Source organism: Mercenaria mercenaria, chromosome 13, assembly GCF_021730395.1.
Source record: "Mercenaria mercenaria strain notata chromosome 13, MADL_Memer_1, whole genome shotgun sequence".
In the NCBI taxonomy this organism is placed as follows: domain Eukaryota; kingdom Metazoa; phylum Mollusca; class Bivalvia; order Venerida; family Veneridae; genus Mercenaria; species Mercenaria mercenaria.
This window is the reverse complement of record NC_069373.1, coordinates 51,003,182-51,021,023: the sequence shown is the minus strand read 5'-3', so window position 1 is coordinate 51,021,023 and position 17,842 is coordinate 51,003,182. Positions and strand designations below refer to the sequence as shown.

General features: G+C 34.4%; 1 protein-coding gene across 1 annotated transcript; it reads right to left on the bottom strand.

The window, feature by feature from the left end:
* Positions 1-1,688: 1,688 nt before the first annotated feature.
* LOC128547928 (uncharacterized) lies at positions 1,689-12,753 on the bottom strand. The gene is made up of 6 exons (XM_053521818.1): positions 12,594-12,753; positions 8,493-8,743; positions 7,444-7,573; positions 6,146-6,289; positions 4,956-5,156; positions 1,689-4,608 (listed from the first exon to the last, which is right to left on the bottom strand). Exons 1-6 carry the CDS (start codon positions 12,700-12,702, stop codon positions 4,511-4,513), a joined length of 933 nt encoding a protein of 310 aa, XP_053377793.1. The 5' UTR covers positions 12,703-12,753; the 3' UTR covers positions 1,689-4,510.
* Positions 12,754-17,842: the final 5,089 nt, after the last annotated feature.

The following is a 17,842-nucleotide window of genomic DNA, read 5'->3' as shown; positions in this document are numbered from 1 at the left end:
TTCCCATAAAAATAATTCTTTAATTCAAAAGCTGCTGTTCCTATGCGACGGACGGTGAAAGTTGTGATATATCTAAACTAAATAATTTCAATCTTGTGCTGTCAAATATAGAACCTTGAATGAGAAATATACACAAAACAGCGCTCAAATAATACACTGAAAAGCACGAAATTACAGTGAAAAGTAGAATTAAAGGCGGTAAAATATTTATACAGGAGCGTTGAAGAGGGGAACACAAAAACGCAAGGGTTAGCAAACGATGAAAAACGTGAATAATTTTATCTATGCTAATCAATACTCAGGCCTTGGGGAAATATATGAAAAACATTTATCCAAAAAAGATTTAATGGGAAAACTATTTATTTATCTTCATAACAGAGATTGTGGCAGCCACGTTTAAACAAAGGCATACTAAAATATTTAAGGATATCACCTGAAAAGTTCGTTTAACAATGGTTATTTTTAAATATGCATTTAACTATGCCAACATAGACTAATGTCTAGGCTAGAACTTGTATTATACCTATTACCTGTAACTGTACTTGTTAGTTAACATAAACACAATTCACTAAGTTGAAACACTTTAAACACGGAATTCATTGGCGAGCAAAGTAGAATTACGCATATGTTGTAATATGTTATTCAAAAATAATACTTAGTGTGCAATAGTTTCTTTCAAATCAAATCCTTTTGTTGATATGGGAAAATATTTTAGTTTGAAATCAATCCTATTGAAACTGAGGCTATTGAACATTTCTCTGCCAATGAATAAATAGAAAGAAAAAAGACTCAGTGGGATATTTTCAGCTCCTTTGGTATAAATAATTTGTCGTTGACCTTAAATACAATATAACACGCTTTTTATGCAAAACCATCATTCGTACTCACTTTCATTACTGCAAAATACTGTTAAGGGGACGCATATTGCTACATTCACAGTTCATACAGAAATGCGGAAGGGGTGCATATTCAAGAAATCGATGGTGGGAAAATAAAATACATATTCCTAAACTGATATAATACTGATGGACACCTGTAATATTCAGTACTTTGTGGATAAGGATGTGGTACTATGAATGTAATAGGAATACAGAGGTCTTTGTGAAAGTACATTCAACACAAAATATTAAGATTTTTTGGAAGGAAAAAACAGGTTTTTTACAATAACAGTGTTCCAAATAATGTTGAAGGGATGAGATTTTCTTTCTAATACACCAGGTTTGCTTAAACATGTAAAAATTTAACGCCACGTCATTTCAGCTCGGGATGGACGCCATATTTCTCATTGATAAAAATGTAAACAAATAAAATCAGAGTGGGATTAGCATTGCAAGGGCATAACATGACATTCTACACAATGAATACCTTAGAACAGATATCTAAGATGCTACACAGGTCAGGCGGGTTAAATGCATAATGGCGATCACTTGAAATTCATCTTGAAACGGTGGTTAATTTTAGTTTATTTACATGGTTTTTAATTTTCCCACGACTTCTCGGCGATTCACTGCAAATGTATTACTGCGCCGGACGAAAGGTAACTCTAATAAACAACGGGAGACAACTTAGGTGTCAGCACGTGTACGATTTTTTAAAAAAAACATGTCGATGATTATAATTTCTTATCAAATAATGAATCCTATTCAGATATTCGTCTTTAATATTAGAAAATTATTAATTTCTGTGGACATTTGTCAAAATACATTACTTACATTGGACTACTTTGCGCATCAAACTGGTTTCCGCTTCAGTTGTGAGGCACTTCCGTTATACTTTTTGACAACAATAACAAAACACAAAATGAATCAATAAAGTCACTTATAAACCGACTGCTATTTAAATCAGTGTAAGTAAAGTTGTTGTTACAACATTATACATGTTCGTTACGTTATGAGATAAAGTTTATCTTGAACTGCATAATCCATTAATTACGTTTAGATGATATTGCATTTACAACTTATTTGACCCCATTTTTTTACGTGAATGACAGCATTCTCGTGCAACTCGTGCAAACAGAGTTATGAAAAGTATGGTGGAGAATTCAAGGATAAATTATGAATGACATTAAAGTGAGGATAATTGTATATTCGTCCAGTTTTGATCATTGACATGCCTGCTGCGTATTAGTAACTTTCGTGAACAAGATTATAATGTTACTTTTGCACATATACACATTGATTGGACCTCACAACCAAATTTCATACCTTATTTTAGGGATTTTTAAGACAATACATTTTCAAAAGTTTGTTGAATGTGTTTTGATATTTACGTGCATTGTAGTTCATGAATACCAAGTTAAAAATTAATAATGGCAACATTTCTAGGCCCTTATTGTAAGCCACTAGACTTCTGTAACGATAAATGTTTAATGTATTAAGGGGAATATACTCTTTTAGTTTTGGAATGTGGCATTCCTTGACCACCGTATCTTTTCTTATGCACTACTTTGTAAACAAAATAAATAATGTGTTTTAGCTTACATATGCGAAATGAAAAGCAAGACAGTGACCATATTTCACATTCTTTCTTTAAATTAGAATCTGTAGGACATTGATAAATGTTTGGACAAGGTGAAGCACTATTATTTTCGCACCAAAAAGTCTTAATTGTTGACTTTGAATGTACACAATAAGTCTTATGTAATTCAACAATAACTTTCTGGTTTCAGTTTTCTCATTTTTATTTTAGTGAGCAATCCTTTGTGTACTTATAACAGTTGAAACAGTATCCATTTCATGTACTAAAACCTTGTACTTTTTTGCAGGTAAATTTTATCATACCCCACCCACTTTTTTCTAATTTCAAAGTATGCGTCCCCTTAAAAATCAAATTGGATTTTTGAATTATCCCATTTTTTTTCAAACGGACTATCGAAAATCCAATTAGAAATTTTATCAGCATAAAATGTAAGGAAAATTAAATTAAATCATTGCATGATATTGTACAAACTACAAAATAAATCTATTTTGAAGTTTCTAAGCCAGTAACAAAGTTGAGAAAAGTTTTCCAAAGTCCCAAAGCGGGAAGCGATAGAATAAAGAAAAACAGGAAATAATTACAAACTTTATATTTTGTTTACTAGTATTACAAAAGAAACGGCAAATGACAGCAAAGTTTTTGAATAAACCAAAAACATTCAAAGTAGGAGATGCACTGTTTAAATATTGAAAAGAAAGTACTGCTGTAGGAAATGTTCATGCTGAAAATGTCGTTTAGTTTTAACATAACAGCTATATACATCGCAAGTTTACAGCAAAGACGTCACGTATAGTTTTTGCATGCATATCTTATTGTTTTCTTTACAGAGTAAATAAATAGCAAATTGATTTCGACACTATATTTTTCTTCTTCTTTTATGCTATTGTAATCAGGCTTGGCAAATACAAACATTATATCCACCATAAACATATATTCAGAAATCAACATATATATCAATATGTAGTAAAAGAAGCTCATTGATTTTCAATTCTAATATGTCTGTCTCTGTTAAAACACGATTACGCTAGAGTGACGTCACGATAACGTGCGGTGACGTCAAAGTTTTTGTTGCGACCAAGAAAGAGCGCTACTATATTTCATCTAGACTGTTTTAGATTAAAGGCATATTAGAATTGAAATAATTTATAGCAAAACCGTGTTTTAACACTATTTATACACTCGGGCGGTAATACGTCGTACAGATAATTCCACTCGGGCTGTGCCCTCGTGAAATTATAACGCCCGACGTATAACCTCCCATCGTGCATAAATAGTGTTAAAGCACTCTTTTGCTATAAATTATTTCTTAAATATAAAGATTTTATTCTCCAGTTAGTAGAGGATCAATTACGTCTCGTTTTGTTACAGTCTAAGTGTTGTCCGGGCATTTAAACATTACTGGCACGTTGAAAACGGGTACGCATCGGGTCACACTCTAACCGATTGAATTTACGGGATCCTGGAACACCGGGGATGGGCTCGTGGGATGGGATGGGATCAAGGACATGGGCTGAACCCATTTGCCCCAACAATTTTCTCAGATTCGCGAAGGTTTCTTAAGTTTCTTAACCCATCCCAGGTTTTCCAGGCTGCCTTGAATTTACTGGTCAAATGTGCCTATCCGCACCCATTGTAGCCAAATGATGATTTATTACCATCTTGTTTTCAACTGTGCATGGGCTTAGTATGTTCTGCTAGGAGTGTACACAGCGGGAATGGTATTTTCACTAGTTTTCTTTTTATTTTAATAAATATAGTATCGTTTGGCCTCATATGAAAAGTAAGAACTGTCGGTTTATGGTTTGCAACTAGTCTTTGTTTAACTCAAGGGTTTAATGCCTATGAACTTTGAGGTTTTCTTGGTTATAAATACGAGATTTGTACTAAGTTAAAACGCAATGTTTCATTCGTTATAAGGAGGTTTTACTGGTTATAGTATCACATCCTCCAAACGGTACTAATTGGCTACTGTCCGAACAACTGTATATGGAATACATTGTGTGTTTAGAACCTATACACTGTGTACTTTAATCTAATACCCTGGATATGGCGGCGGAGGTTCCTCTGGAATGGTGTCATCAGGAAGCGACGGAGGTTCATCGGGAACGATGTCACCGCGTAATGGTGGTGCTGCAAGGCACAATGTATAATAAATGAAGCAGTGTTACTAACAATTATCTCAAATATAGTTCAGATGCTCGAATAGTCCGTTACATGGTAGAATTTTTAATTACGACGAAAGTTTGTGAAATCGAGTAAAATATAAAATAGTCAAATCTCCTTAATGAATCAAATAATTAAACAAACTAACATGCCACATATATGACAGTTCGTTAAGAAATAAATAAACATTCTTAGTACAGACCTCATAGGTGGCATTATTTTACACAATACTGGAATGCAGTCTGTTCACGAATAACCTAACTCTCAGTAGGTATGTGAGCAGTCGGTCATAAACGAAAACAATAAGGAATTACCAGATAGATTTAAAGTGTCTTCTTGTAAACATTGACGGTTTTGAGACTCATTTTCTAAAGTCTCCCTATTATGTGTAATGCTGACGTTGTTTTCTCGATTTTCGGCAGCCATAACGTCGGCATATTGTGGCGGTCCAGCAGAATTATCAGGACTTTGGTGTTCTTGTGAATCATCCCGCGAGTTGTAACGTGTCAGCTGTGCTGCAGGATAATAAAAAGCGAAAATACACAATGGAAATATTTAGAAAAAGAAAAAACAACAACAACAAAAAAAAAAACTGGTTTACATTGTGGACTACGGTTTTACTTCAGAATGGTCATTATGGTCATTATGAATCAGGATCTGGCGAATAATAATATAGCACGTGACGCTAACTGACCAACAGAAATGCCAGACATTTGTAGAAGGCAAGATAAGTATCCGTTACATTATCATGTTATTGCCATCTAGTAACATTTCATCATTGCCACGGTCATGTTTGTAATAACAATGGTATAGAGCAATATACTATGTAAGATTAAATTTTCTGTTCCGCTTATGTTAAGGGTTGCTCTGTCTTGACGTTGGTACTTTTACCTTTCTCAGATGAAAATCAGTTTGTATGAAAATACAGTATTGATGACCTAAGTACAACATAAATCTTCCGATTCAGAAAGGAAAATAATTTGATTTAATTATGCGAGAGATCAAAAGTTATCTTTCAATATGTCTCTAATTTAACGACAACAAAGCCAGGTGAAGGATGTGCGAAGGAAGAGTTTCAGGTTTTGTTCATCCAAGAGATTTATTTAGAAAAAGGTTTAAGAACTGGTGAATTTTGAGTTACTTGGTTATTTTTGTTTTAATTCATACTTCCCAGATACCCCACCCGATTGTTCATCTTACATCAGTTTTAGACAATCGCTAGCCAAAACTAAGGCTGAAATCTTGTTTTTGCTCTTTTTTGCAACAAGTAAAAAATGTTTGGTCAGATGGTAGAGTATAAACCATATTTTAATTTTTAGCATTAAATTTTGGCTTAAAATTTATTAGAAAGAAATATTCGAAGAAACATTTTTCAAAAAAAGCGGATATCCTGAAAAACAACAACAACAAATAAACAAACAAAGAAAAACGCTCGTACATCCTTAAGTCGAGCAAAATTTCCTCTGCAGAATCCGTGAATATTTCTCCATCTAGAAATATTTACCTCTAGGTTGGTTAACAGTTTGTCCCCTGTCATCTCGAGAACAAACGTGCTGCCGAACAGCTGCGGCTGACACCATAACCATTCCGATAGCAATTAAGCCAATAATAATACCAGCAAGCAAAGTTGCACCACTTTCATCACTATCTGTAATAGAACTGACTTGATTCTATTGTAGGAATAAACATTTAAAAGGTTCCAAGTTGGTCTGAAACATTTAAAGTGAGTTTAGTGTATATTGCTTATAGTAATGTTGTCAACTTTTCAGATGTGGGAGTAGAAATTAGGGAAACTGTTTACTCTTAGTTCGATATATCAATAACGAAAACCATAGAAAAACATAGCGGTCAGCGGTCTATTTTGTTACCTTTTTAACCCGAGGTGCCGCAAGGTTATTACACACGACAATGAAATTTTAAATTTTAAACATTGCTGAATTCTATTTCCACGACATCGAATGATTTTTAAATGACTTGTGTTATCATACACAGGCACAAGTCTTTTTAGTAACGAAAAAAAAAACACCCCCTCTCAAGTCTTTTCCATTTGGGCAATCTGATTACCTTGGCCTTTATGCTACGCAATAGACAGAGTAAATAACGAATCTTATTTTTTGAAGAATATTTCAACCAAAGGAAAAGTGCCTCGATAGCCTAGTGGTAGAGCGTCCACTTCGGGTGCGGGAGGTCGTGGGTTCGATCCCCGGCCGCGTCATACCAAAGACGTGAAAAATGGTACCAGCAGCTCCCTTGCTTGGCGCTCAGCATTAAAAGGGAAACTGGCCTCTTCTTTCATACCCTCGTGGCGATGGATTCCATCAGGAATGAGGTGTCGAGAGTGATTAATATAAGTTGTAGAACTTCCTTCACAATCGACCTAAAATAAATTATGTATAAACTAAATTCTGTCGTGTTATTATTTCATTATGAAACTGCTACCTAAATGTCAAGCATAGATCTGTCATTGTGATTTCAGCAAAAAAGAAAAGAAAATGAGGAAAATAACTCTACAGAGCACAAAAAATGAGGACAATTGTAATCCACCATTATACACCATTTTCCTATTTAGTGTCTGTATGCCCATACTGAAAATACGGAAAAAGCCGATGTTTCACGATTAGGAAATGGTATGTCCCCTATGTTGGCTTTATAGCACATGAATTACCTACATGGTTCGGAGGCAGATTATGGAAATAAGTAATCGTCAGAGGCATCAAACCTTCTTTATGTATCTTGAAGAAATTTTGATAATCTAGCGTCGCAGGTTCTGAATGATTTTAACATGTTTTATTTTTTACTTACATTCTTCTTCATATACATCTATTTTAACGTCTTCTGAATATTCTGTTTTGTTCCAAGGTTGAAATTCAATAAACACTGCATCAGACTTTTGACAAACAGCTTGATATTGAATTTGTTCACAGTATTTATACTGAAATATAAATTATCACAGAAAGTACAATCATATTATCATAATAATAATAATAATAATAATAATAATAATAATATAAGTACCGTTTATTTATTTATTTTTATCTATTTATTTATCTTTTTTCTGTTGCCTTCACTCGCTGAGTATGCCGGTGTATATTCTATTTAAGTATACAGTTACCTGGAGGCTTACTCTTTATTTTAGGGTCCCTTTAAAGTAGATGAGTAGGCCTACATTAGTTTGCTTCTGTCAGAGTGTAGGTCAGTTCGTTCATCCGCCGATAGACAATTTGTCTTCCGATCAATGAAAAGCGAACGATTTAGCCTATGTTAATCAAACTTTATTGCCTTTGATCAATTGAAAGCACTTATTTTATGGGTCATTATGTCATAGTGACCTTGAAATTGCAAACAATTTCCGATCAATAATTTTAAACTGCTTAGGTCTAAAATAGAGAAGCAGATGCGATAAAGGATGATCCATGTTTTTCACCAGGTCATTAGGTCAAAGCTCTACGCCACCTTGACAGTTTGATAATTTGTGAGACGTAAAGGTCATTCTGGCTGTGAGACTAAATGGTTTCCGATCGATAGATTGGGAACACGACCTTCAAACAAGACAACATTATCGTCAATGGCCAGTAGATCACTGCTGTCATTTTAGGTGAAAGGCAGTCAAAAGTCAATGCTCAATATTATGTTATCCTAGAGAAGATTATAGCTCTACAGTGTATTGAGCCAGGCCGTCACACTTTATAACTTGAATGTTCTATGACTAATCTAATGTCAAAGAGTAATATGCTAAAAGGTCACTGTACCAACTAGCGTCTTTGAGACGGAAAATTACAAGCCCAGTTATTCCTATCGGAGGGGTATGTTTACAAATAGCTCTTGTTTATCTTTCAGATAATAGAACTTACAATGTTTACAAAATCCTCTGCATAGTAAAATTTGAAAAACTGTTTACACGTGCCGTATCCCGGATTTAACTTCACACATATGTTGACAGTCGTGTCTTCAACGTGGCTTATTTCAACGAAAGCTACACATGGATAGCCATATGGTTCGGTTAGAAAATCTCCATCGTAGGTTAATGTAAAAGATGAGTCATGGTTTGTAAATTCTAAAACTGTTCTGCAACTATCAATGAATATAATTCTCGATGTGACACCTGAAATATAAAACGCACAACTAAATGACTGTAATACTAGTATAGGTAAAAAGAGATTGAGTAAATAAAATGTTAGTAAGTAAAGAAATCTGAAATGATATTTATTCCTCTTGTTTAAACCGAGGTTCATATTTGGTCTAAAACAAATTGCAACACTTTCGGTACATGGCAATTTGTATGGATAAAATATTTGTGAGACGAAAATTAAGAAATATAGAGACCTATACCACCCTGTAGACTGAAGTGAGTTAATCTTACTTTCTCATGTATCTATCACAGGGTGAGAAAAATGTGCAGCCAGACCAGGACTCGAACCTGGGGCATCAGAATACCGTTCCGATGCTGTACCGACTGAGCTACCCGGCCGCCTACACATTTTCTCTGCGTTTAGATATTCAAGTTTTATACCGTGACATATTTCCCCACCATTTTTGAAATTCGTCCTCGAATTTCAGCGGGTACTTTCTATATAAGCAATTAAAAGCGTCTGAGACTAACTATTGCAATGCCGTCACGGTCCCATGTTGAGCGCCAAATGTCACAGGGTGTGAAAAATGTGCAGCCAGACCAGGACTCGAACCTGGGGCCTTAGAATACCGTTCCGATGCTCTACCGACTGAGCTACCCGGCCGCCTACACATTTTCTCCCCGTTTAGATATTTAAGTTCTATACCGTGACATATCTTTTTTTGGGCACACGACTGTAAAAAATTACGACGTCATAAAAAATGGTTACTTAGAGAAAGTAAGAAAAGCAGAAAATGTATGACTGCTGAATAATTACAGGTTACCGAGTCCTTGAAAACTATGTTTTAATTGTAAAAATAATACATTTAGTGAAAGTTATGTTTGTTCTAATTCTAATAAAGCACTTTTCTGAAAAAGAAGATTTAATTTATTATGCTAAAAATGAAAAAAATACATACATAAATGTCAGTGATGTTAAGTGAGCAAATTTTTGTTTAATGACGCATTATTTTCGATTAAAATAAAAACATTCTGGTTATCTAATACTTCAATAATCAGATGATATATTTATATATATATCTATATACCTTTGTTATATGTATGAGCGTGCCAGATCAGGTTAATACCTCGACAGTGTGGTCAGGACGCAACATCAATAGAAAAACAATCTATTCCATGATGCAATCTTGAGAATGTTGTTTCTAATGCATAAACAGTTAAAAACGTACCTATTTTGAAGTATCGATTATCCTATTAATCTTGGTAAAACAATACATATTTCCCTGTAAATCTGAGTTAAAGAAATCACGAATCATCGGAAGTTTTCTCTATGTTTTAGTCCAGCATACCAGGAGGTTTTTAGTGTCATCATCGTTTAACGTCAACAATATATTTACGTTTTACATCAGGAACTTTATAGCACTAATACCTACGTATTGAGTCCTTCCAATAAACAGGATTTGGTCAATAATCACACCACTGAAGTTTTATTTTAAGTTCGCATACTAGATGATAAGCAGGATTGCGTTGGATTCCTTAACTGAATATACAATTACATTAAGCTTGTTTCATACATAATTTAACCTCATATGCATGTACCAATACTAATTTATTCAATTGTATAACTTGATGCCGAATTGCTTGTTTACTCCACGTGAAATTATATTGCGAAGAAGTATATGCAAACTCTGGTAAAGCATTCATAGTCAGTATAAAATCTTGCAAAATCCTAGAAAAAAAAATCCAACAATTACAAGGTTTGCTGTTTAATCGTTTCATATGGATTCCTTACTCTTTTCACCTCTTTACCAAATATTCTTATGAATGACAAAGAAACAGCATTAATTAAACACACTTTTGTGCATTTCATTTCAGTTAGGCCTTTTCTGCTTTCAATAGTGCAAAACATTTTTTCCATGTGAACCTGTGAGGCAGTTTGTAAAAACTCTTTCCTTATTAAACAACTTTGATGTCCGGTAAGGAAATGCAGTTTTTCGAGAGGTAATTAGTATTTCATGAGTACTACTTCAGCCTAGCTTGTGACAGATTTCGTATGCTTTAGAAAACGTTATACACAGTCAGGTGTGGTTACTCTATCAGCAATAATTCAAGCAGTCTTGATTGTTTTCAAATACGGACAATCACTTGTTGCTCAAATAGCTAATTTTAAGGCAGACACATCTATAAAGGCTGGAATAGGCAGGCAGGCAGGCAGGCAGGCAGACAGGCTGGCTAGCTGGCTGGTAGGTAGGTTGGTTGGTTACCAGTTCACGAACTTAAAAAGACCCATTCTTCTGTAGAAAACCTTGACACATGAACATGCGATTATTCTATTTAAAAACTTTAATTGAAAAGTATTTATCTTCAGTCATTCTAAAAAAACATGGCATGACAGATATATCTTACTTTTCTGTTTGTGAAAGAAAGAGTGTAAAGAGTTGATGAGATCACTGTAAATCAAGCAGATTGAGCTTCTGGAGGTATCCAAGGGGTGGTCTCAAAGGCTTTACATGATCCTTAATTAATACGGCTCTCAAAACTTGCTAATAGTTTCTTTCTGATGTAAAAACTGGTTAGATGCATGTACTAAAAATATATTGTATACGAACAATTATCACATTTTTTAGATCAATTTTATGTTCTCTCGATTTTTGAAGGACGTTAAAGAACTCGCTAAGACTATTTTTACAGACTTTGATTGTAGTAATTAACTGTTATTTATATATGTACCGGTTACGAATAAACGTACACAATGGACTTCAATTTAGGAATGAATGAATTACAATAATTCTTTCTCATAATATTGAAGTGTTCTAGAAATTGTAACTTTCTCTCTTTCTTATTTGCTTCACTCGGATTGTTTACACAGGCATGAGTTTCGGACCTTGGACTAAATATATCACCAGACTGATACAAAATCCCTTATTTTCATCATATATGAGTTCAAAATGAAAAATACGTAGTGAAATATAAGCCTCTTCCAAAAGATGCAGCTTTTACTGGCGACAAGGCATGTTGTTGGTTGCTGTTTTAGGATATATTCACAAGACATGAATCAAACACTACGTGTTGTGCCAGCTTTTTTATCCGTCCTTGACTTTCGAAGTCGTTTTCCATATCAGAACCACAGACACTTGGAGCTTTGAGTTTATACTAATTTGTTTTAGCTCTATTGTGCTGAAAGCTTTTAGCTTATTTGAACCACTCTCGAGTCCGCTTCCTAGAAAAACCAGTACTGGTGTCATAAGAGAAGTCATGGTCGTGACCCCAGTGGGGTTTGAACCCACAACCCCCAAGTAGAGCGGCCGACAACTTAACCGCTAGACTACGGCTCCCGCTTGGGGCTTTGACAAGCTTATATCAGTATTGGTCAGCAATTTTCTGTATATTATCATCACACAGACATATCCGACGAGCATGATCAAGTTTCATAAGTATCTGGTGGCATTTTAAAAAATACCCTAATGTACTATCAGGCCTAAATATACTCAATATTTTCTGCTCTTATTTGTACAAAAAGAGTTACAATTACATTTCTTATTAGTGTTTTTTTATGTAAAAATATTAAATGCTCAGTATACCTTAAACCATGCCTCCTTTTGGATAAAAGTTATATCTTTTATTTAATTTTTTTTTAGAAATATCCAGATATTTGCATACGTTTCAACGTTTTTATTAAGTTCATACTTATGTTTTGTACAAAACTGATACCATCTATACTTAAGTAGTGAAACACATTATTTATGCTTTCAAAATACCACGTCTTCTCATGACCTATATACATGTATATAGCTATATAGAATGGCATACTTGACTGATGAAAATAATGTGGAAGTTGTGTGATATAATATGTATTTTAAGTCAAGTGGAAAGAAATGTTTACCTTTATAGAATGTAATAACACAAAATACAATTAATTCCAAGGTAGCAAGATCCATTTCTGTGTTAAATGTTAAGAAATAAAGTAGATCTAATTGTAATAAACTGCACATTTAATTTGAATATTCATTTCGCTCTAATTCCGATAAGGTGTAGTAAGGTGACACTGCGTAACATTGCTCAAATAACATCGTTGCATTAATTATTGTATATAACGTATTTCGCCGAGCGGTTTTATACTAAAATATATTTAAATTTTCATTTTTTTTTAAAATTACATGAACAGAAGTTGTCCTAAACAAAATTGTAATCTGACACTAGTATTTGTTTCCGACTGAAACCAAAGTCTCTTAGATGAATGTCTGATACGAACTAGTAACTACCTTAAAAAAATGTATAGAATTAGACATATTTATTTTGCTCAAGCTACTTAGCTTCTGATTCAAGACAAATGCTTGAAACGAAATGATTGGAAATGTTTGAACTTATTACTATATAATTAATTCATATTGATTGAAACGATTAAAAATTGGTTCCATTAGCATAACGTAGCCTTTAATATTTTGTCTCAATACAGCCTGAGACACTCAAGTATCAACAAGTCGTGCCTGGAAATTGCCATCAGAAAAAAAAAACCAATTAATTTCAGAGAACCCCTCAACTAAGAGAATACGCCGCTTTTCTGGGGGTACATTTACCGTTAATTTAACAATTGAACGTCTCATGAATTTCAGTTGAACAAGTACTATAACTGTTAATTATTTTCTAGTTCTTCTCTCTCTAGGTGTTGTTAAAGACCACTGATCTACGAACTGTGCAAATGCTGTATTTATAACAGCTCGCCAGTATGCGGGCCACCTTGGCTACTTCTAAAGACTCCGTTTTGAGATCACCCGAGTCTCCTTTGCTATCTCCGTAGACACCATATAACAGCTCGTCAGTATGTGGGCCACCTTGGCTACTTCCAAAGACTCCGTTTTGAGATCACCCGAGTCTCCTTTGCTATCTCCATAGACACCATATAACAGCTCGCCAGTATGCGGGTCACCTTGGCTACGTCCAAAGACTCCGTTTTGAAATTACCCGAGTCTCCTTTGCTATCTCCATAGACACCATATAACAGCTCGCCAATATGCGGGCCACTTTGGCTACTTCCAAACACTCCGTTTTGAAATCACGCGAGTCTCCTTTGCTATCTCCATAGACACCATATAACAGCTCGCCAGTATGCGGGCCACCTTGGCTACTTCCAAAGACTCCGTTTTGAGATCACCCAAATCTCATTTGCTATCTCCATAGACACCATATAACGTTATACGAAAGACAAACAAGATCATCTTCATTAAAATTCGATTGGAATGAACTAGATACTTTTTAATCACCAGGCACAGAACAAATCATATTGCAGAATCCTTGCCAGCGAGGAAATTATAATCTGTTCTCAGGAGACATTAACTGGTGCACGCTTACTTGTTATACTCATATTAATATTATTGTTACAAATGCAGTTTCCTCTTGTACATATTGTCACGTGTGAAACGATTTCTCTCTGTAGAAATGTGTTAACGTTTCAATAACTGATATATTTTACCTCATTTTGACTACTGTTAAATTGTTTTTTTATCATTTGGGGAAATTGTGATATTGTTTAAGATTGGGACAATTCGCTTTCAAAGTAGGGCTGCTAGACCTAGTTCTCATAAAAATTTTGGAACCACGTCTGTTACATTGTTTTTTACTGGAACTAAATTGGATGACCTTCTTCCCGAACGCGTAATATTTCAAGAAGCAAACAAAATATTGCTCTACTCCAATTATCTCAGAGGGTCACTTACGTTTACATGTATATTACATATTCATTATAGAACATTAAGGTCGTCTTAACCTCTACTTTATTAACTTTCAAATAGTGTTGTTTTTTTTTTGTCAGAACTGTTTCTGCACTACGGTTTAACTATCTGGAATGACCTCTCTCATTATAACAAAATGCAGCTTAAGGATGACATCCCATAATAGGACTCAATTTCACCAAAAGCGTAAATACAACTTGATAATGTAAGCTTTGAAAATGTCAAACGATATGAATAAGGCGCATATTGACAAGTTATATAGTGACAGAAGTTCTCAAAAAATTCCTTGAGATTACCTCCCCTGATAATTTTGGGTTTTCATGATTTATCTCCCCTGAAAACTAGAAAAAAAACTAATTTTCTCCTTTTCCCTACGGGGAATTTTAGATTTCTTTTTGATATGTGTATCAGAATCATATAATGCAGCTTTCTACTACAAAATTTTCTCAAAACTCAAGTTCAGATTCCTATAATCAAAGAAATTATAGATTTCCCATAGGCATCAATGTTATCTTCAATATCGATTATCTCTCGAAAAAATGATAAAATTTGAAAAATCTCTTGGTGAAACGTTTTTAATTTTGAATGACTTGAAAGTGACCAAATTTCATTTAAATATTACCATCCAGTTACAAGATATAAAATATGGCTATTACACCATGTTATCCTTAAGTCAAACATTTTGAATCCCTACATCAAAAATGGAGCACATTTCCTAGTAGCTGGCAGCTCTTGAAATATTTTTTTCTTATTGATTGATTGGTATGTTTTGTAATATTTTTTTGGTGTGTATATACATGCCATTGTTGAGGGCATTGACTATGACTTTTTAATAGTTCCCACGTTAAATAAATACTTTGTTGAAATTATTATCATTTATTATTATTATTATTATTATTCAGAAATTCACATGCTCTTGTTTCTTTTAGTGTGGCCAGGCAAATGACCAACTGTATCCAAACGTAAACGAGGCCTTGAATGCTACGCACACAGCAATACCAAGCATAAGGTTTTTCCAAATACGCATAGTGTTTGTTAAGGGAAAATAGGGTCACAAAAGGAATAAATTATACTGACCCCTGAGATTAACTTAACACACAATATATTATTTGTACGTCATTTCACAAACAATATGGGTGCATAAAGTGTATCTGTATTATGACTAGGGCTCCTAGTCTACCTCTGGCCAGGAATAATCATCTATATCTTGTCAAAAGTTCCTCTATATGTTGTCCAGTATATTCATAGTAGTAAACAAAGGTTTTACAAAAACAGTGTCACGTCCTGCTTTGGAAAAATAGAGGCTTGTCAAAACAGTTTCACGTCTTGCCTACTCGTCCAGTCATTGTGACAGAGTTGCCATCTAGAAAATAACGTCATTGTATGCCAAACTCACGTGGTAGAACTCTACAGACGGCATTAGTGTCCTGAATTATAGCATGGAATGTTTAGTATGGATATTATATGCCCATAGAATACTTTCCAGTTTCGCCCTGAAGACATCGTTATTATTGAGTAATGAGCGAGAATTTTTTTATTTTATTTTTTTAATTTATTTTATTTTATGGGCATATATTTTATTCCACAAATCACATGAATATAATAACATACAAGCTCTATGGCTTTTGCAAAGACTCTTTTATCATTTTTGTTTTATAAAAACAGCTAAATTTCTATAATGAACCTGTCATTCTCCAATCTTGGGCAGAGTACCATATTAACTGTTCTAAGGGGTGTTTACCAAAAAAAAGGTACAGGCTGAATAGAGATCAATGCAAACAACCATCAGACTACACCATGCTGGACACTGTTGGCTCCGCTCCCACACCCAGTGCAAATCACAATCAGCCTGTACATCCATGCAGTCCGACAATGCTCCACACAGCTCGCAAAGGTAAAACCAACCGCGCCCAGCTAGGCAAGGATTAAGATGTAAACCAAAAGTATGTACACCCTATTTCAAGCAACCAATAAGGGAGATACTAAATTATAAAATAAGTTTTTTACTATGAGACATAAATTTGTTATAGATGATGAAAGGAGAATGATACAACTGTATTACATTGAAGTTGCGAGAATTTATAGTTTATTACATTACGGATACTTTATATATTATGACAATGGCTTCGTCGTTACAGTATGCAATGATCTAACGTGCCTAGCACCGAGATGCCGGCCTGTGCCTGAAGTGGTGCACGAAGGGGCGTCTGGGATCTTGATCTACCACCAAAAGCTGGAAAGTTGCCATATGACCTAAACTGTGTCGGTGTGACGTAAATCCGAAACATTATTTGAGCCGCGCCATGCGAAAACCAACATAGTGCGTTTGCGACCAGCATCCGCGCAGTCTGGTCGGGATCCATGCTGTTCGCTTTCAAAGCCTATTGGAAGTAGAGAAACCGTTAGCGAACAGCATGGATCCTGATCAGACTGCGCGGATGCTGGTCGCAAACGCACTATGTTGGTTTTCTCATGGTGCGGCTCATTTGTATAAGATGATTTCTTTGTATGATTTTGTAAATGTTTAACAGCTAATGACAACAAATAATAGTAAAACAATCACAACATAAGAATGTCTTACATTGGCTCGAGATGCTATAGTACAATTGTACTTTGTGTACCGTCCACACCGTAAGAATATTAATTTTGAAATAATACGGTAAGAAAAGTTACCCATATCAAACAAAAATCATTAAATATTAGGTATTCCAAATCACCACACTTTTTTCTGTTTCATTCTATACCATATAGTTATTACTTCAAAGTTTGTGCCTCAGTCCTCCTACTAACCAATTGTAACCATTTTCCAACGAATATTTCTTGCATTAATTTCAGTCCTTAGGTTGTACCATTTTACATACTACCATGTTTTGATTTAATAATGGTTTGTTCTTTTGTTCAAATTACAACAATAAAGTTTTTTTTTATTTCAGCAAACAAAGGTTGCTCATTTATTATCCCCGTCATTGTGGAGAGTGGGGTCGGAGAGCCATCCACCACTTCCCCTTACAGAATCATGTATATATGGCAACTACACATATAATTTTTCTTAACTAATAATAAAGATACAATTATTCAAATTCGTTTAAAAATGGGGTTTTCGTATTTTTTTTCATTTACAATATGTTTGTTCTATTCTAGCCAAAGCAACTATATTGTATAGAGTTTTAACTCTTCGTTTCAAAATGTTTGATATAATCACATAATGCATGCATTTGTATATAGTAAAGACTTTTACAGTACGTTTCAGACAGGTTACTGAAGTTTCGTTATTTTAAATTTCAGTTGTAACTATGCTATAGTAATTTTTAATTGAGCGAGCAAAAAGTTTTTTTTTACATTGTAGCAATATCTAACATTTTGTTTCAGTGTTCAAAATGGATAGGTAAATTTTGTGGCTAAA